Source organism: Macaca mulatta, chromosome 6, assembly GCF_049350105.2.
Source record: "Macaca mulatta isolate MMU2019108-1 chromosome 6, T2T-MMU8v2.0, whole genome shotgun sequence".
NCBI lineage: Eukaryota > Metazoa > Chordata > Mammalia > Primates > Cercopithecidae > Macaca > Macaca mulatta.
Window position 1 is genome coordinate 15,756,568 of NC_133411.1, and position 21,699 is coordinate 15,778,266.

The 21,699-nt window shown below is 43.2% G+C and overlaps 1 protein-coding gene across 5 annotated transcripts in view; it reads left to right on the forward strand.

The window, feature by feature from the left end:
* The window catches only part of TRIO (trio Rho guanine nucleotide exchange factor), a 366,542-nt gene that overhangs the window by 181,849 nt on the left and 162,994 nt on the right, over positions 1–21,699 (forward strand). For all 5 annotated transcript variants that reach the window (XM_015139750.3, XM_015139749.3, XM_078004622.1 and 2 more), the window contains exons 10-11: positions 7,893–8,015; positions 13,607–13,798. In XM_015139750.3, the coding sequence (XP_014995236.3) occupies positions 7,893–8,015; positions 13,607–13,798 (315 nt within the window). The remainder of the gene's footprint in view (positions 1–7,892; positions 8,016–13,606; positions 13,799–21,699) is intronic.

Here is a 21,699-nt window from a genome sequence, read left to right on the forward strand (position 1 = left end):
AACATCTTCACTGTCAGTCCGTGGTGAATGCTAGACCTCAAAAGTTCCCACTCTTCCCCTGGTCCCCGAAGCCCACAGATGTGTGTTGAATTCTGTGTCTGTTTCATTTCACTTTTAAAAGTTGTCACGCACACAACAGAATTTGGAGCTGGAGCCCCCTCATTTTCCAGGTAATAAAAGCAAGCCTTGGAAAAGTCGAGTGGCTTGGCAGAAGCGCCAAGAACCTCTTGGTGTTTTTACTGTGTCACCGCTCCGTGTCTGAGGAGGATGCTTACCTTGTGGAGCTAAGCAAAAAGGAAAATCAACATGATACTGAAGAAAGAATCTTCGAGTGGTGGTTTTAGTCACAGGGAAGGGGCTTTCCTAGAAGCTGCAATTGCCCGTGACTATGAAGCAAAACAGCCACTTAAGAAGAGAGAGAGAGATGGGCGTTTAGTCCTTTAGGAGGGAATGAATGGGAAGGGAAAAGGTGAGGAGGGAAAAGGAGCTCCAGTGACCACTCTCCAGCCCCACTCAGCTGCCTCAGGCCTCCCTTTCCCCTCCGCATGGCACTTAGACAGCTGGGGGTGAGTGATGCGGTCTGGGGTCTTCCTGAGCTTGGCCTCCATGGGAAAGGGAAAAATAAGACCAGTGATTTCATGAGTAAAATACGCCAGAGCACTAGAAAAGAAAGTGTGAGCTAGACTAACACAGGATGAGCATGTGAATTCCAGTAATTTAAACTCAGTTCTTTTGTGATTTTTACTTTGTTAGTACATTTCATTAATAGCATAATATTGACTATCCTTGCAGCACTTGCAAACACCAGCCTTTAATAAAAATTAACATTATCTACATGAAAGTCTTCTTTTATGGCCACCTACTTACGTTTAACCAATCTGAAATGATGTTGCTTAGTCAACGAGTCATCTTTTGTTGTATATCATTAAAATACCATTGATTTGATAGTCAAGAAAGCTCAAAATGCAATGTGTTCATTTCTCTATCAGTTTCCCCAGCGATGTAAATAAAAGACAGTGATTGAGCTGTGAGTAACTAAAATAAATGGAAACAGGTTGGTAATTTTGGTTTTATAGAGAATGTGGGCTGGCAGGGAGTAAATCTATATTTTGCAACTGGAAAAAATCTGACTTTGTATAAAAAAGAACAAATTCAGAGTATTTTAGATTTACCTTTGCTTTTCATTTGTTTTATGTATTATTTAAATGGATTGTAGAATCAGAGGAGCTTATTTTCATTTTTGCTTGCGTAAGCTGTGACTTAGAAGGGGTTCTCATTAATTTGACTTAAAACACACTAATTCATTATGTATTGTCTCTTGGCTGGACTGTGTAGATAAAGGCCTGTAATTTGCTTATCTTTGTATGTTTTAAATGGAAAGATTTCACAAGTGTGTCTTTAAACTGTTACTTAGACCAGGTATATTGACTCAGGATCACTTGGTAATCTGAGTAATCTACCCACAGTGGCTGCAGCTGACAGATGATTGTCCGTTTTCTCTGTGTGCATTTTGGATCCAGAATTACCTGTAAAAACAGACTAGCTTATGTTCTTGGTTGCTTTATGTCAGATGTATTATGTAGTTTTTCAAGTAGCAATTCTAGAGATGGCACTCTAGTTTTAGAAATATTTTAAAGGTTTTCAGACAGTATTTACAAACTGAAGTGGAATGTAGTGAGCTTGGAGTTGAGAAGACCTCCATTTGAATATCTTTCCTTGGGCAGGTTACTTACCCGAGCCTCAGTTTCTTGCTTAATAGAAATAATGATAAAAGTCTGCTCTCTTTTTATTTGTAGCCTTTATTTGTGATTGAGAATTCAGAATTTCTCAAAGATTAGAAAAGTAACACAGTGTATAATACTAACACTTCTAGTGGCATCTGGACAGCCCCCCATAATCAAATGTGTGGCTGTTTCCATAACTGAATGTTCAAGGACTTGCACTTATTAAGGACTCAGTAAAGACTATAAGTACCCTCAGGTTAGGTTTTATTGACAGATGAATTTTTAGAACCAAGTTTTGAAAAAATACTTGGAATTTCAGAGCTTTCTGTGGTTGAGATCATGGACCTGTATTGCCCTCCCAAGCAGAGTATGGAACAGTCATTCAATAAATGGAGCTGATGACAATGACACGATGCATGACGATGACAGAAAACTATTCTAGGAAGTATTTGCAATAAACATCTCTGCATTTTAAAGGAAAAGTATCATTTACGTTGGTTTTCACATTGTATGTTGCTGTGAGGTAGGCTTTGAAGTACTCTCCTATTTGATGAGGGTTTAGTATGTGTTTCTCAGTCGGTGTTGCTATAAAGGAATACCTGAGGCTGGGTCATTTCTAAAGAAAACAGGTTTATTTGGCTCACGGTTCTGCAGGCTGTACAAGAAGCATGGCACCAGCATGTGCTTCCGGGGAGGCCTCAGGCTGCTTCCACTCAGCGTGGAACGCACAGGGGAGCCGGAGCTGCATGTGCAGAACACATGGAGAGAGAGAAGCAAGAGAAAGAGGAGAGAGGTGCTGGGCTCTTTTCAACAATGAGCTCTTGCAGGAACTAAGAGTTAGAACTCACTCCCTCCCTTGAGGTGGCACCAGGCCACTGATGAGGGATCTGCCCCCATGACTGAAACACCTCCCACTAGGCCCCACTTCTGACACTGGATATCATATTGCAATGTGGGACTTGGTGGGGCCAAACAAACCATAGCAGAGAGAAAGAGAGAGATAAATTTTTAAACAAATTTTTAAATAGTAATTACTTAGAAATGGGAATCCATAAATACTCTACAAGTCCACAAATACTGAGTATTAGATAGTAGGGACCTACTACAGAAAATAATTTTACAGATAGGTGATACAGGATGGCCAGAACTGTGCAGCAGGACTCAGGGGAAGCATGGCCTGTGGCCAGTTCCTGTTGCATCTAATCAAGGATTGGTAACTGTTTGCAGATTTACCCTAACTCAGTTTTGCTGAGCATTGTGACAGCGTCATTTCCTGAGAGGTTACTTACCCAATAGCCTGAACCATTCTGCAACAAAAGTGGAGGAGCTCTTTCCTTTCTCATCTCACCTGTATGTCAAGGCAAAGGCAGTGTAGACAGAAGGATGAGCCCTGAGGCAGGCATCCTGGCTTCCAGTGCACACTCGGGCTTTCCCATAAAGTCATGGAGGGCCCTGCCTGTGTCTTCATCTATAAGAGGATAGGGGTCGTCCCACCCCTGGCTCACTGTGAGGATGGATAGCTCAACACACGCACAGCCTTAGGTCAGGGGCTGCTTCCACGCAGGTGCTCAGATGGTGAGATGATTGCCAGTCAAATGATCATAATCATACCACCATCACGTTCAGTCTTGCAATTAGGGCCTTGGTTTCCTTTTCATTACAAACAGGGAGTTAAGCTAAACATTCTGAACAGCTTTCCGCCTTCTGACATTCGACTTAGGTGCTGAGCGATGGTAGCTGTTTCAAGTGTGGGTGGTCCACCCTGGAGCAGCCATGACCTTGGGACTGTCATTTTGTCCATTAGAGGGCACTGGTGTACTGAGGAATGAGCCCACACCACACCCTCTAAACAGAGGAAGGTGGTGGTGGTCTCCAGCTTTGCTCTTCTGCTTCTGTGCAGAGTAGCCATGGGAAGGGATCAGCTTTTGTCTTTCTCATCTGGAAGGGAAGCAGCAAGCCCCAGGCCAACCTTATTGTCAATGGAGTTGAGGCCACAGAGTAAATAGATGACAGCACTGTCTGGGAAGGGGACGGAGGTACAGCAGGCTGGACTGGATAGATAAAGGCCTGTAATTTGCTTATCTTTGTATGTTTTAAATAGAAAGATTTCACAAGCGTGTCTTTAAAATGTTACTTAGACCAGGTATATTGACTCAGGATCACTTGGTAATCTGAGTAATCTACCCATACTTAGAATCAACAGTCTCATGGGGAGTTTGGTTTTGAATATTAGCTGGGTTTCATAGCTGTCTGCAATTATTTTAATAAAGTGGAAATTATTGTTGGAATTTATACATATTCCTTTGAATTATTTTCATGTTTATTGGAAATACAATTTCACCTGGTATTTATATTTCTGTCCGAAGGAATCACTGGTAAAAGAAAAATGCCCATTATAATCCTAAGTGGTTGGTTTATAGCAGCTTTTATTTCCAACTTAAAACTTCCTAAAATACTTGGAAACAGATTTCTTTCTTTTTTATATTTTTGTTGTTGTTGTTGTTGAGACGGAGTTTCGCTCTTGTCGCCCAGGCTGGAGTGCAATGGCACGATCTCGGCTCACCGCAACCTCTGCCTCTCAGGTTCAAGCGATTCTCTTGCCTCAGCCTCCCAAGTAACTGGGATTACAGGTGCGCACCACCACGCCCGGCTAATTTTGTATTTTTAGTAGAGACAGGGTTTTGCCATGTTGGCCAGGCTGATCTCAAACTCCTGACCTCAGGTGATCTGCCCACCTTGGCCTCCCAAAGTGCTGGGATTACAGGTGTGAGCCACTGTGCCTGGCCAGAAACAAATTTCTATTAATTTTAAAATACTGTATTTTGATTCCTCTAGCCCTTTCTACCAAATAATGTTTATCTTTTATTTTTTGAAATTGTGCCCTTATTTCAAGTCTCTGTGGACTTTCCAGTAATCATCAGGTTTGCTGCTTACTGGTGACTTAATTTTTCTCTTTACATAAGTTGAATAATATACAGAATATACTATATAGTTTTTAAAAAGTCTCCTTAGCCCTCCTGTAGATCTTACAGGCAGGTGAACTGTAGCAGAGGTGTCACTTCTGTACCTCTACATTCTTTTCAAGCTAGAAATATTTGATACTTCTCTTTTGCATGGTTTGGCCTCATGCCCAGAAGCACATTCCATTAAATGTATCCATTCCCAAGGCTGAGAGGTCCAGAAGTTGTCCTTGAGACCGTTTCTTTAGCAGTGGAATGAACCTGTGTTTTAAAATATAATAGACTGTGGGACGAACAACTCAGCAGCTCTTTGTCTGCCTCGAAATCAGGTGGCGAGTGTAGCAATGCCTTATAGGAGTCTTTTTTTAATCCCAAGGAAAAAAAAAATGTACTAAATACATGAGTTAAAATGATATACTCAATACACTAGTTAAAGTAATGCGCTCAATCCACGAGTTAAAGTGCGCCCTGGTACACTAGTTAAAACAATGCGCTCAATACATGAGTTAAAGTAATGTGCACTCAATACGTTAAAACAATGCGCTAGTTAAAACAATGCGCCAATTAAAACAATGAGCTCAATATGCTGATTAAAACAATGTGCTCAATACACGAGTTAAAACAATGCACTCAATACTCTAGTTAAAACAATGTGCTCAATACACTAGTTAATGTGCTCAATACACAAGTTAAAACAATGAACTGAATACACGAGTTAAAGTAACGCACACTCAATACCCTAGTTAAAACAATGCACCCATTGTGCTAGTTAAAACAATGTGTGCAATACACTAGTTAATGGCTCAATACACAGGTTAAAACAATGAGCTGAATACACGAGTTAAAGTGATGCACCCTCAATGCGCTAGTTAAAACAATGCACCCATTGTGCTAGTTAAAACAGTGTGCTCAATACACTAGTTAATGCGCTCAATACATGAGGTAAAACAACGAGCTGAATACACAAGTTAAAACAATGCACTCAATACTCTAGTTAAAATAATGTGCTAAATACGTTAGTTAAAATGGAATATGTGCAGCCTGTGCCATCAGGAGCTTGAAATGAGATGGAAGCTTGCCATGAGTTTTCGTTATAGGCAGGGATGCCGTTTGCCACACTGACATTAAGATGTTTGACATAGAGGTCATCGAATGCTCACCGCTACCCGTCATTATCACCACTGGACAGGTAAGGAACCTGAAGCTGAGAAGGAATAAGGAAGTTGCCCAAGAGCACACAGCTAAATTCTGTGTCTCTGTACAGTGGGGCTGGAAATGAGACCAAACTCTGCCTCTACCCCCACCCCACACCTCCCACACTTCTGATCTCAGTGCCTGCCAGTTCTACAAGGGTCTGTACAGAGGACTTCGAGAGGTTTGTTAAGGTCTGCAATTTACCTGTAATACTAACTTTGCTAGACCTTGAGCAGAAAGGACCCTCTGCCAGGCCCTTAGGTGTGAAGGTCAGTGGTTTGGAGCAATGAAGAACATGTCAGGCTCTGATCCTCACCAGCTGCTGCTTTTTTTTCCCTCTATATCTATGAACGTGGCCGATCTCTCCACAGTACAGTTGATCAAGGGCAAGGAACCACAAGCTAAGCCCCCTTTATTTTGCTATTAGCAGAGCCTTGGCTGGTTGGCTTCCCAGATTGCCCTCTAGACCACTGTCTTTGCTGCGTGTGCCCATTTGTTCTTTAGTCCAAAGTGATTTCGATCTGCATCGTCTGAATGTTTGTGTCCTGCCAAATTCATGTTGAAATATACTCCAGAAGAGTTGGGGCTTCCGGGAGGGAATTAGGCCATGAGGGCCTCACCCTTGTGAACAGCATTAGTGCCCTTATGAAAGAAGCCTGAGAGAGCTCGTTTGCCCCTTCCTCCATGTGAGGACACACAGAAGGTGCCTTCAGTGAGGAACAAGCCCTCACCAGTCACTGCGTCTCCTGGCTCCTTGATCGTGGACTTCATAGTCTCCAGACTATGAAACCCTACATTTCTGTTGTTTATAAATTACTCAGTCTAAGGTATTTTGTTAGAGCAGACTGAATGGACAAAGACAGCACCAGAGTTACAACATGCAAGGTATGAGTAAGCCTTCACTACCATTGCTGTGTATTAACAAATATGTTTCAATATTTAAAATCTTTTAAAGTTTTTAGTTTTTAGCTAAAGACATCACTGACTTAGTTTTTTGCTAGTTATCTCCTATCCATCAAAGAGGACAAAGTGGGCATTTGATGTAGCGTAAATACAGTTGTTCCTCAGTGTCTGTATGACCGCCCACAGATACCAAAATCTATGCATGCCTAAGTCCTGCATTTGGCCCTCTGTATGTGTGGGCTTCACATTCTGCAAATACTGTAGTTTCAGTCCACATTTGGTTGTAGATGCAGAACCCTTCTGTACAGAAAGCCGACCGTACTTATTTTTTAAAACCACATAAAAGTGGACCTGTGTATTTCCAACCCGTATTGTTCACGGCCCAACTCTTGTTTGTTAGATATTGTCAGCGTTTTGTGATTTAAGTATGAGACCCAATGAACTACTCAGTTCCAACTACGAACTTTAAAACATCAGATTGTACTGCTTTGCTTTTACTTTTTCTTTAGTGTGGTGGATTTCACCTAGCAAGAACTTTCAAGTAATTAAATTCATGAAATGCTTAGCTTTTGCAGCATCTTAAAGAATAAATTATCCAAGCTCAAGACTGAGGCATGTAAGCGTTAGGTTTTACTTACTGTGTTTTGAGTCTTCTAAAGAAGAGATGGAAAAAAAATGACTCTAGTTAAACTTGAATTGCCTTAGTAGTGTAGCTTTAAGCCTTGTAAAATTGCTAACTTAAATTGGCCCTGTGTGACTTCCTAATCGCTGTCTTATACAAAACCCAGTCAGTTTGGTGGCTCAGTGGTGCATAGATAAGTTGAGATTTAATTTAATCATTTTGCATGCAACGTTTATACATGGAAAGATTTACACTTTTAATGTAAGAGATGATTAAAGGCCTGGTGGGAAAGCTGATGTAATTATCAGCTTGCAGTTATCAAGTGTGTTAAATAAGTATCCAATTACTTCTTCCCAGTTTTTTTTTTCTCATTTGCTTCTTGTTTCTTACAGAGCTTTGACAACAGAAGGGGTCTTCATTGGACAACCTTAAACATTGAACATGGCAGGACATTGTTTTTATGGCATTTGTACCTGTATTTCATTGTAGGTGCTAGACTGGATCGAGAACCACGGAGAAGCATTTCTGAGCAAACATACAGGTGTGGGTAAATCTCTTCATCGGGCCAGAGCATTGCAGAAACGTCATGAAGATTTTGAAGAAGTGGCACAGGTACAACAACGGCTTCCATTATTTTATCCCGTAAATACCCGTGTGGTTGATTTTGGATTACAGTTTTAACCACATTTGAGATAAGTTAGCATTAGCGCGATGCGTTTGACACCTCAGATGAGGTCAGTGCTCCGATTTCAGAGTGAAATTGTCATTGCCTTGGCAGAAACATGATTTGGTCAGTTGACCCTTTCTAAAATGTGATGTTCTTGTAACAGTAATGTGGCTTGGGTGTTTTTGTCTTGTTTATTATACCAGTGTCTTTTGACTACTTCGTGAAATTCTAATTTATAGTCAGGAAATAACAGTTCCTTTTGTGTTTCTGTAATAGTAGGCTAAGCCTTACTTGTCCTGTTTGCATTGCTTTAAGTGTGTGTGCTTAGGAAACAGGAGCCGGGAGTCCAGTGTGTTCCGAATGTGGGTTTTGTGGGGTTTGAGCACTGGCCGTGTGACTTTGGACGAGTCGCTTAACCTTTCTACGGGTAACTTTCTGATCTGAAAAATAGACCCAGTAATTTATTAAAAAGATTTTTCTTATAGTCAACTTCTTTAAACTAGTGAGTTGTGGCTTGATGAAGTAACACAGCAGAGATTCACAAAGGAAGTGGTGAAATGTTACGGTTGAATTCATTAAAAAATGTCCTAAATGTAGATTTATTATATGGAACAATTCTGGTGTTCTGAGAAGGAGGAACCCAGAATTTGAACCTCATGTTTACGTGGTGGAAGCGAGTCATACAGTGTAACTTCTGCAGACACAAGACCTAGCTGCAGGGGCCCTGGGCTTCAGAGTCTGTTTTAGACACGGCTGCAGTCACCTCAGGAAGCTCTTGGATCCATTTTGCATGCAGTTTTGCAGAGTCAAGAACTGCCTCGTGACTAATTTGAAGGTCCATTCCTTAATTTTGTACAGTGATTGTGAGTAGCTCTATCCTGTTGAATGAATCCATGCTAATTGATGTGTATGTGTGGTGTGAAGAGCCATTGTGCATTTTCATAGGCTAGTGTAAAAAAAGAAATAAACAATACTTTTCATGCGAAGCTTTTTGCAAATGACTGTCAGAAAAGGAAGATACTCTTTCATGTTAATATTCCTTTTTTAGATTTAAAAAGTTATGATTAAAACAGCCAGTAAAGCCCAGAAAACTCAGGTTCAAGGAAGCATCTGGGGTTGAGAGCACAGAAGATTTCTTTACTCTCATTCGTAAATCTTTGGCCTGGCGTCCTTCCTGAGTACCTGCCGTGTGAGTTCCTAAACCACCCTCGCTCTTTTCTGCTTATCCCCCTAGATTCCAGTTACCTTCCAGAGAGGTAACCTGTCGCAAACTTATTATCCAGGAAGCCATTTCTGTCAACAGCTTTTCGTATGTGCCACGTAATTATCTTGTCTTCCCGGATAAAAGAGTGGGTCATTTAGGAAAGCAGGAGACCTTGAGTTCATTCTCGATTTTTAGAAGAAAAACAAACCAGTGACTCCCTGGTCATTACTGAACTCATTCATCTTTTGCAAGGAGGATAACTGCTTCCATAACATGTGGACATACAGAATATCCCCACATGTGTAGCAGGCTCTAAATTCTGATTCGTGACAGCCGTTAGAGCATGCATATGTACAAAATAGGCTGTTGTTTTGCAGTAAGTTCGGTTTCTAATATAAGATGTATTGTTTCTAATCTTTCAAAATAAATGACTAGTGGAGAATTCAGGGTAAATTATTTGCTATCAAGCATTTGCTTTAGATCGGTGATATTTACAGGGTACTAAATCTTCTCATCTGCTTATTTTTCCTTATTAAAAATACTTCTAAAATTTACCAATATGATTCCACTGCTTTCTGATTGCAAGACAGTGGAAAACTTCATCTCTTGGAGCCTCGGTTTTCCTTGCTGTAAAGTGATGCCTGACACCTACCTTCACCGAGTCGCTGTGATGAGAATGCATGTAGAAATGCCTGACGCTCAGCAGGCGCTGCTGGTGCTGTCTTTCTCCAGAACAGTACGATCATTCAGATTATTCAGATCTTTTGGTGAATACTAGCCTTGTGTTTACATTTCGGGACAAGAGCCACTAGAAGGCCAATGCGCCTGCCACTTTGCTCTTCCTGCAGTCTTCAGCTGCAGGACCAGTTCTTACTAGAGATGGCCAGAGGCTGTATTTGGAATCCAGTGGAAAATAATGAGACTTGGCTCTTCCTGCAATCCTCAACGACACTGAAAAGCAGCACCAGAGGATGTTGGAGTTGTATCACCCCCGGGCCACTTCACCTCGCTAAAACCCTCCCACTCCTACACCACACAGAAGTGTGTGTCTGGTCAAATGCTGAGAGACACAGATAGTTGTCTGTGTTCTGCTGTGTCTGGAGAAACCCACAGCACTTCTTGGGTCCGCTGTTAGCATTTGTGGTGCTGCTGACTCTGTGCCGTGCACATGTTGCAGGGACGGTGAGCTTGTCTCTTGGGACACTGTGTTTTCCCTTGACGGATGAAAAGACGATCCCTGGGAATTTGTGTGCCTTTTAGGTGATAATTTAAGTTACCTGGGGCTTTGAATTTGCACTGTAGATGTACTGGCCCATCATTCTTGTCATTACATTTCTGTGTTAATAAAATACCTTGGAGGTTTTCAGTATGCAGACTTCGTTGTCTTTTAAACCAAGCAAATGTAATGAAAGTATTTAGGCCTCAAATGCTCATTTTCCTTCTTTTTCCTATCTCTTCTAAGATCCCAAAATCCCTTATTTTCCATTGAATTCTAAGTACAGCCTCTGGTCATCTTCAATGAGAAACAGCCCTGCAGCCAAGGATTGCAGGAAGAGCAAGGTCTTGTGCACATTTGCCTTCTGGTGGCTCTTTTTGTCTCCTTGAGTCATACTAAGTTCTGAAGAAAAAGAGGACACCAGTTAGGTCCCCACCCTGGCCTGGCCTTGCCTTATTCCCTTTAATCCCCATGGCAGGGATGACCCCCACACCACGGATCAGAAAACGGGTCCAGTGTGAGGTGCCTCGGGAACAGGATAGTAGGGATTGGACAGGAGAAGCCCAGTCTCTCAGACTCTCAAACGCTCTCTGACCTGATATCCTCCCCACTTTAGTCCAGTGTCTCAGTTTCTCTCCTTGTGTGAGAAACTGCAGCTTAGGTGCCGGTTGTTTTAACAATCCCAGCTCTGCCGACTGACTTGGTGGACAAGTTACTGCAACGCTCTGTGCCTCGGTTTCCTCGCCTGTGAAATGGGAATCAGGTAGTATCCATGTCCAGCCGCTTTTGTGAGGCACAGTGTTAAGTACCAAAATGGTAGCATTTCTGATGAGTATGGTTGATGTTAGCACAAGGAAATCTCTGTTCTCCAGTTGCAGAAGGACCCAGGGAAGGTCTCATTCCCAGGAAAACCTGGCTGGGGGTTTCAGAGGCATGAGTGCTGACGCACGCCCCACCAACCCTGGCGCCTTTTGTGCTGCCTCATGTTCTTCAAGCACAAGATGAAAAGGGAAACAAATGATGGCTGTTTCATGCCTCACATCATGCACTTGTTTCTTTGGGACATTTTAAAAAATATCTTTACCTGTTGGAACAGAGGTGGGAAGGCTTTCAGAAATGTAATACTTGGCTGTTGGGAGGCTCTGTCATCTTTAGATCCACTTATCAAATATGAGAAGTTCACAATTCCGAAGCTGTAGTGGTGATCGTAGGAAAACAGGATTCAGCTCATTAGAAATGTGTGTCTTTGGCACTCTGGGTTCTCTGTACAGCTTGCTACACTGTTAGCTTCATTCAGCATGGAGGCCCTGTTGTGCCCATGATAGAGATGCAGACACAGGGACTCCAAGGGGATGCTCAGCCGGGAGTAAGCAGGGATTTCCAAGTCGTTTTCCCTGGAAGGAAGCCACCTGCAAGTGCGGCCTCTGATGGTCAGAGAACCTTTGTAGGCAAGAGCGCATGCAGACCCTCCACAGCAGAGCCCTTGGTGCTCACGGCTGACCACGGTCACAGGGGTGCCCACTCTTGTGCCCAGAGGCCCAGGTGCCAGCCATAGGAGGGGAGGGCCTGGATGAGAGAAGCCCTGGAAAGCAGTCAGGAATTGTTCCATAGGTGAAAGTTGCTTTTTAAATCTGTCTCCTATGTGTGTGTACACATGCACATTCACATCTGTCTGTTAAAAACCATGTATTCGCACAAATAACTCCAATTCCAGCCCCATGCCAAGTTCACTCAAATTTTCTCCTTTTCTATCTTGATAACTCCCTTTTCTCAAATGGAGACACCCGGCTCCCATTATCCCTCAGGTATTGGCTTACTTGCGTCATTCCATTCTGCTGACGGAACCAGTCTCCCAACTGGGAATCCCTCACATCCTGCTCAGACTCTCACCGATGAGGCGCCTTCCCTGTGCACCTTACATCTCTGAGAAGGATACGGATTCACCTTGTTTCTCAAGGGAAACCAAAAGCTCACTCTCTGGGCCTTCTTAGAAGGCCTGAGCTCTGTTCCTTTCCTGCCCTCACATTCTCCAGCCTTTCCCAGGGCTCCCCTCCACCGGCGGACCCCTCTGCAGTAGCTTTCTTTAACAGTATCACGGCTCTCGCATGCCTTGCTGTTGGGGAACCCACTTATAGCCTCAGATTATGAGGAATTAAAGTGATTTCTGGAGTATTTTAGACATGTATTTACACTTTGAGCTCTTTAAAACTCTGGCTACTTTAGAGCCATTATAGTTATAATTTCCTTTTTCTCAAAACATGTGTCCAGGCAAAGTGGTTCACGCCTGTAATCCCAGTACTTTGGGAGGCCAAGGCAAGAGGATTACCTGAGCCCAGGAGTTCGAGACCAGTCTGAGCCACATTGCAAATCCCCGTCTCTCCTAAAAATACAACATTTAGCTGGGCATGGTAGCGCGTGTCTGTGGTTCCAGCTACTTGGAAGGCTAAGGTGGGAGGATTGCTTGAGCCCAGGAGGTCAGGGCTACAGTGAGCTGTGATCACACCACTGTACTCCAGCCTGGGCTACAGAGCGAGACTGTCATGCAAGCTGGAAAACAAAACAGAAAAATAAAAAATATATAGCCTTAAGTAGAAGGAAGATGAGCACAGAATTACCAACAAGTAGAAATGTGTGAAAAGGGACAGCAACTTATGTTTGTTTGGAATTTAACCTTTAACTTGTACTTCGAGAATTATCATAAAGCATTGTATCATATGGAAAGACACAGGCTGGAACATCTCTGCTTGGTGATAAAACTGGAAGAAAAAGCGAAGCAGGCATTTGTTGCTGGGGGCCATCTCCTGGCTCCACCTTGGCAAAAATCTGAAGGCTCTGAGCCCCCAGACAGACAGCAATTGCCTGCAGATAGTCCATCGCTACCTTCAATACAAGGGTTTTGCCATGGGGTTCAAAGTTGAACAATCTAAAACAACCGTGGGAAAGGAATTCTGCGTAGAATTCCTGAAATCATCTCTCCCCATCATATTTTTCTGTTTGATTCGTGTAAGCGATCAGAAATACCACACATTGACTGTGTTGCTACGTATTACGGCGCCCAGCCTGGCTGGTTTGCTTTTCATTTACCTTCTGTTTCTCTGGGCTGTTCTCTTGTGCAGAACACATACACCAATGCAGATAAATTACTAGAAGCAGCAGAACAGCTGGCTCAGACTGGGGAATGTGACCCCGAAGAGATTTATCAGGCTGCTCATCAGCTGGAGGACCGGATTCAAGATTTCGTTCGGCGTGTTGAGCAGCGAAAGATCCTACTGGACATGTCCGTGTCCTTTCACACCCATGTGAAAGAGGTAAGGCGCCTGGAGACCAAAATATAATCTGGGTCTGAAAGAGTCTTTACCTCTTTGGGAGGAACCTGAGTTTGGTCATAATGTGAGAAAGTGGACAAAGGTGGCAAGTTGTAGGATGTAGCCCAATAATGCTGAGAGTGTCTGTGTGGACAGGGAAGAGCCGGGCTTGTGCTGGCCTTCCTTGTTGTATGAGGACATGGCTGCCTTTGCTGGGGCTGCCCGTAAAGAGAAGACCCATGAGGGTTGGGAGAGACAGAGAATGTCCATTTCCATAAGTAGGGGACCTGCGCGTTGTTGGTCAGAGCTGTTGGGTTTCCTTCCTGGGTGTGAACCTGTCACATGGCTACCATCATGAGTGCCTCTGGATTTTACGAGACTTCTCTCAGATGCTAGTAAACTGAGTGTTACCTAATATTGAGTTTAAATGTGCCAGAGCCAACCTGGTACAAATAATATTAAAGCTAATGCCATAGGCATGCACCTGTTAATCAGCTCATCTCTTGATAAGAAATAATGTTATTTGGTGTGTGAAAAATAGGTACTAATTATACCTCACATATAGATGTTATTCTTGGTAGAAATCATATAAAGTTACATGAAGGAAACTACTATGTAGCTTTTGAGGGAAAAAGAATTTAAAATAAAAGTTCATATTCAGGGTGACTACAAATTGAGGAGGGATGTCAACTTATCACACCTTACTTCTGTGTAAAAAAGAAAATTCCCTGCTTCACCGAGGACCTTCACAGAGGATCATAACATATTCTGATGCAGCTCTTGATGGATGGGAAGTGAGGGACCCTTCTGGGCAGCTGGGGACTGTGCACATGGAAGCCTGTGGTCATAGGATGGGAAGAAGGATTTGGAAGAGGAGGACTACTGGGGAAAGAGGGGAGGTCGAGGCCTGGTTTGCCTCATTTCAAGGCATCAGCACTCGGAGACCCACCAGTTCCTTTAAAGGGGAACGTCTCTACCAGCTCTGAGATCTTGGGCAGTTAGTCCTCAGGCCATTTGTCACTGGAATGTTTGAACTGCAGGTTTCCCTCTGAAACCCTGTGAAACTGTGAAGGAGTGGAGGAGAGTACGCAGCAAACTGCTGGGACCCCTGGGGTTTGCGCTCAGTCCTGCCCCAGGCTGGCAGCTGGCGCTCTTGGTCCTTTCTGCCAGGGGCCTGGTGCTTCTTGGTCCTGAGATGGTCATCAGGATAGAAACTGGCACAGCTAGCTTCTTTTCCTGCTCGTCAGAATGCCATCACTCAAATTGCTCTTGAAAATACTTACAAAGAGGCTATTTTCTTCTGAGGAGATACATTAAGTGGACATTGTTCTGTGGCAGTTTCTAGTCATTGCTGCATGTGCCACTAGACTAAAGTTTTCCACTTGTCTTGAACCGAGTTTGTCTCTTGCTGTCCTCCAGCCTCTGCTGGCTCCTTGCCCCAGCCTCCCTGTGGCACTGCTACCAGAGTAATTTTTCTGAAATAGAAATTTGACTAGGCCATACCCCTGCTTTTAAACTATCAGTGATTCTTCTTGTATGTGGGGAGCAGCCTGATACCTCTGCATCCTCACAACATAGACCACGTTTTTGCTTGCAGCCTGTCTTGTGCTGTGTCCTCCTCTTCCAGGGCCCCTCCCACTCAACACAGTATCCCTGGATTCAGGACTTTCCGGCACCTTTGAGACGAGGATGGGTGTAGTTAGCTGCTCTCCCCGCACCTTCTAGAGCTTCCTCCACATGCACCTGTTAACGGCATTTGTCATGCATGTGATTGTGTGTTACTTTACATGTTTTTACACCCTAGCTGAGAGGGAGGGAGAGGGTTAAAGTGATCTGTGTATGAAAACAGATTGTGGCATAGTTCACTAAGCCGTGACATCAACAGAACACGGGCCAGGAGCACAGCAGCCTGGATCCTTTTGAGGGCAGGGACCTGGGCAGGGGTGTCCAGTCTATAGGTTCCTCATTCAGGGCCCAGTGACCACAGTTGCCCTGGATGCCATAGATGCCATAAGGGAGAGGCAGGAAGAGTGCCAGGCAGCTGCGAGTGGCTGAGAGGCCAAATCGAGAGGAAGAAGTGGAGGGCAGAGGGCCTCGCATCTGTGGCACGTTCCAGAGCCAGGTGATTGGAGCTGATATTTGTGTGGCGTGCCTGGCCATATTCTGTAGCAGCTTAGCAGTCTGAGGTAAGGATCTCGCTTCCTTATAGGACAGAAGACTCTTCCCACCAAGCAATATTTGTGATTTGTCACCTTTTCAATTTGGCAGTGGTTTTCAGAAACCAGATACTAAAGGATAACTGGAAGGAAAGTGCTTTTTCAAAAGCTGTTCTCTACAAATAATTTTTTAAAAAAATTAGCCGAGTGTGGTGGCACCTGTAGTCCCATCTTTTTGGGAGGCTGAGGCAGGAGGATCACTTGAGCTCAGAAGAAGGTTGCAATGAGCAGAGGTCACACCATTGCACTCCAGCCTGGGCGACAGAGCAAGACCCTGTCTCAAATACAGAAACAAAGCTCTTATCCAGAGGCTTCGTTTGGGTTCATTGACTTTTGTAACAGCAGCGTTTTTAAGGAAAAATCTTCTAATAAGAGCATCCACTTACAAGACCGTGGAGTCCATATTGTCACTAGGTTTGGAAATTATTTAAAAGTAAAACTACATTTTGTTTTCATTGACTTACACAATAGGAACTGCTAGTATGTATGAGTTTGTAGACTACGGAGACCTTAAATCAGTTTTAAGGACTAAGTGGTTCACTTTCACGATTGCAGGATTTTTGGTGCAGTCTATGAAAGGCCATCTTCCTAGCAGAGAAACTGGCATGTTTTCCCCGGTCTGCTCCATCTTACTGGCGTGCACCTCACGTAACATGGGACCAAGGAGGGATTGGGGCCCAGTCAGGGAGTGCATAGCAGGACACACGTGTGCCCGTGTGATTGACATTCAGGGATGCTGCCCACAGGCTGGAATGCTGCCTGTTTCTTCTCCTCAGTGTGCCTGGACTTCATTTTTAGCCCCAGCCATTTTCTCAGTAGATTTGTCTTTCCCTGACCAACCTGAGACTTGCCCTCAGTTCTTTCTCTGTGCTGTACGAAAGCCCTAAAACGCCCAGGAATCCTTGGTAGGTTCCATGCAGGAAAGAATGGTGTCTTCAGTCATTGTATTTTGAAGCTGGTTACTGAATGAAAACTAAGATAAGCTTAGAACAAGTTTAATTCGTTTAAAATGAAAAGCTAGATGGGCCAAGAAGAGGAAATCATGCTAATTTGCTAGGTGTTTGCATAAAGTCACTAAATGTATTTACATATCAGATGAACAAAAAATTGCTATAAGAAGCACGTTATCTGAATCTGTTCTTCTTAAGCAGATCATACAATTAAAAATTACACAGAGGAAGATAGAAAAAGTAGCTTGTCTTGGCTGGGCACGGTGGCTCACGCCTGTAATCCCAGCACTTTGGGAGGCTGAGGCGGGTGGATCACGAGGTCAGGAGATTGAGACCATCCTGGCTAACACGGTGAAACCCCGTCTCTACTAAAAATACAAAAAAACTAGCCGGGCGAGGTGGCGGGCGCCTGTAGTCCCAGCTACTCGGGAGGCTGAGGCAGGAGAATGGCGTGAACCCAGGAGGCGGAGCTGGCAGTGCGCTGAGATCATGCCATTGCACTCCAGCCTGGGCGACAGAGCGAGACTCCGTCTCAAAAAAAAAAAAAAAAAAAGTAGCTTCTCATTTTTATTTAGGCAGATTCATGAAGCTTTTTAGAAATTGCCGCCAAAGGCTCTCCTGACAGAAGTCAGAAGTTAGTTTTCCTCACTGCCAAGTGTTCCACAGTGGCTCTCCTCTTCACTTTATCTGGAGTATAGTTGTCACCATCTCTTTTTGCAATAAATTCCTGGCCTTCTGATGAACAAGTAATACAAACATGGGGTCATAACAACTCACTTTAAAAAGGTACGAAGTCAAGGTGATGTTTACTGAGCGTTAGCTCAGGAATCTCTTTAAGAAACCCCTGGAAGAAGGTGGCTGCTGGAAGTCTTGTTGAAGACCAAGCTCTTAGGCTCCAAAAACTAAGACCTCTGGACTCTGATTCTTTCACCCCAGAGGACAGAATAGACACTTGTTCCTGAGAAGAGAGAAAAGGGGACACATTTTACCTGGGGGACAAATAGTTTCTACCTGGAGGTAGAATGCAGCGGGTGGCTGATAGAGATTTCGGCCTCAGTTTGCCCCTCAAGCCCGGGTTTGGAAGTTTTCCAGAACGCTGTTTTCTCTAAAAAGAATCTGGAGGTTCGTAGCCTCCTTTCAGAATGCTTGTAGCCTGATGCTTTGTTCTGTTTCTGTTTTGTTGTTTAAGTATTTGAAAGGAATGCTGATTGGCCTGACGTAAGTTTTGGTTTGATTTGGGGAGGATCTTTCTCCTCCTACACGTTGTGGTCCACTCTCAGTCCGCCTGCAGTATGCATTCCCTTCAGTCCTGTGTATGGCATTTATTCACGTCAGTTCGGTTGATAATGCTCCTGCTGTGTGTCCTTTGTTGTTTGTTCTCCTTTCCTTTTGAATGCATTTTTCCCTGTTTATTTGTTCATTCACTCTTTTCACTCACTCATTCATTCCAAAGTGTGTCTCAAGGCAATGGTAATGTGCAAGGAGGTGATACCTAAATGAGTGACCAAAAGAACATGCTTCTGCTTTTGTGTGTCTCCTACATTTTAGACTTTAAGTTCCTTGAAGCCCAGGACCATGTCTCACTTACCTTTGTGTTTCCACTAACTAGTCTGTCTCCTGGAATTGGCAGATACTCAGTGAAAGCCTGTGAAATAAGTGATGTCTATTTCTAGCACATTATTCTGAGATTTAATGATAGATTTAGCGATTGAATGAGATTTCCATTTTCAAATACAGCAAAAGCATAACTATTTTCATTCATTCCTATTCATTCAACTTCATTCTCAAAATTGGGTCCTGAGTTAACTGATAATTACCTTGAAATGTGTGGGTTATTTGAGGCAACCAGGTGGTGACATTGAGCTCTCAGCCAGAGTTTGTTTCTGGAATTGATTCAGTGCCCTTGCATTGATTTTTGTTCTCAGAAGCCAAGGTTTCCCAGGAAAAATCATTCCCACTTGAATTGGGCTGTGATTCTTGCTGAGTTTAAGTAAAGGAAGCCTCTTGGTTCTGTTTCTGCAAACTTACACACTGAACTGGGACAAGTTTTTGTTTTGAGTAATGGCTGGGAAAAGAGGAACCTTTCATTTTATTCAGAAGTCAAAAACAAAGGCCTCCCAGCCACCTGGAGATGTTTTGTTACAGACACCAGCCTGGCTCTGTCTTTATGCCTAACACTTGAGCGTCTTTGTGCTGGGACCATTGTTCAGCTCTGCAAGGGGAGAAGAGGGAGAAAGCCAGAGCTGCCGGGCTTCTTGCTCTGGGGCTGGGGGAGGGTTCCTGCGAAGCAGGTGCGCTCTGGCTTCTTGGTAGGTGAGGCTCTTGGAGCTGCCTCTCCTCTGACCCTCAGGTCTTCACCAAGTTTGCTCCAGGAGTGTATTGAAAACATACCCAGTGCTCTCTCAAGCACCCACTGCTTAGAGGGCCCAGATTTCTTTTCCTTCTTTCCCTTGCGGAGCTGGAGCCTGCACCAGGCATCTGGTGTTTAAACTAAAACAGGAAAACTGGCTAAAGGGCCACAGTGCTCACTGTGTGGACTGGCTGCCCTCCGGTGGGTGCTCTGATGATCAGTGGTTCCAGTGGAGGGCCTGTCACTAAGCAGGCTTGACTTCCTCCTCGGGGGCTTTCCCAGGGGAGGTGTGGTTTTTTGCTCTGCGTGGAAATGACCCTCTGCAGCCGCAGAACACAGTCGTTTTCTGAATTATCCCAGTCTCTTGTGTGCACTGGATTCCTCCAGATGACTTATGTCTTTTGTGCAAAGTTCTCTAAAATTTGACTCCCAGCTTCCAGGCCTTTCCTTTTGCCCTTCCTGGAAGTATTTTTGCTGATGAGTCATCTGTCTTTATTTTCTAAAATGATTTGTTTTTTGTTTCTTTCATTCCTATTTCCACCCCACATATATACACACACTTCTTAACTTAGAGGGTTACATCCCAATAAATCTATTGTTGAAAATGCACTAATACTATCACAAAGATGAAAATTCACAGGTTGAACCATTGTAAGTCCATATGCTCCTTGACTTACATGTGTGATGGAGTTATGCCCAAATAAGTCCACCGTGAAGTTGAAAAATCAAAGTGAAACCATCTTAGGTTGAGGATCATTTGTTTGTACCTCCAAAGATGTCTTATCTTTAAACATACTCCCTAGCTTTTCTTTCTGTTTTTTATTTTGAAGTAATTATAGAATCACAAAAAGGTGCAAAAAAAAAAAAAAAGAGAGAGAAATGGACAAGGAGGTCCTGTGCATCTTCACCAAGCCTCCCACAGTGGTAGCATCTTGCATAATCTCAGTACACAAGCAAACCAGGACACTGACTTTGCTGCAGAGCTTATTCACTTTCCATGAGGTTTAGATGTGTATGTATGCCCGTGTGTATGTGTGTGTTTAGTCCTATGCATTTTTATCATGTATAGATTTGTGGAACTGCTATCACTTTCAAGATACAGAACCATACAGAATTTTCCCATAATCAGAGGGTTCCCAGTGCTGGCTTCCTTTAGCCATATCTAACCCCTGGCAACCACTTATCTGTTCTTCTCTGCTTCTATTATTTTGTTATTTCTAAAATGTTACATAAGTCATGCAGCATGTAACTTATTGAGGTGGCTTTTTTTTTTTTTAACTCAGCATAATTTCTTTGATACACCCACTTTGTTGCATGTATCAATAGTTCCTTCCTCTTTATTGCTGAGTAGTATTTCATGGTCTGGATATATCACAATTTATTTAACTATTTGTCCATTGGGGACATTTGAGTTATTTTCAGGCTTTGGCTGTTACAGGGAAATATACGGAAATTGTGAACATCCTGTCTGGGTGTTTGCGTGAACATGTTTTCATTTCTTTGGGGTAAATGCCCAGGAGTGCATTTGTTGGGTCCTTTGTAGCCACATGTTTAGTTTTTAAAAGATGCTGCCAAATTGTTTTCCAGAATGAGTGTACCATGGTACGTTACCACCAGAAATGTATGAGTGATCTTCAGCTTTTCAGCATCTCACAAGTCCGGGATTGCTTCAAGTTTGTCAGTGAGAATGGTTAAAATCCAACATGTGATATTTTAGAGTAGAAAGTTTGACGTATATGATCATGCCTCAGTAATTTTTGTTTAATATCGAATTATTTAGCTGCACTCTTCAGTGCATTAAACTCTCTCTATATGCTCTTAAACATTTGGTTTATTTTATTTTTCTGACATGGGTACAAATGAGTAATTAAATATGTCCACCAGCCAGTGAAAGCAAGAGGAAACTAACAGCCTAGAACTGTCGACTGCATCATCAGCCCCTGTGTGACTGAGCATTAGATTTGACCTTGGCATCACTTGCCAGCTACTGGCATAGCATTATGTCTTTACATAGACTGCAGTATCTAGTGTGGCATACTGATTTTAAAAAACAGGTGGTCTTCCCATTGGTGGGAATATCCAAAAAAATAGATCTAGTCAGTTTTGTCTTTCTATAAAAATATAATCTTTATTGAAATAGTTGAGAAAATATAGTGTAACAAACATACCCCCTAAATTTGCCGAGTGATCTGGGATAAGTTACTGAGTAGTACCTCAACTTCCTTAGCTACAATATAGGAATAATAGAGTCTCTAAGGGATGTGAGACAAATTACACATAGAAAGCACCTCAGAATGCTTTTCTTAGAGTAGCTGCTGGTCAGTGTTCTTTTTTCCTGTCTCAACCCTGATTGTAACTTGTCGATATAGATAAAATAATACAGACTTT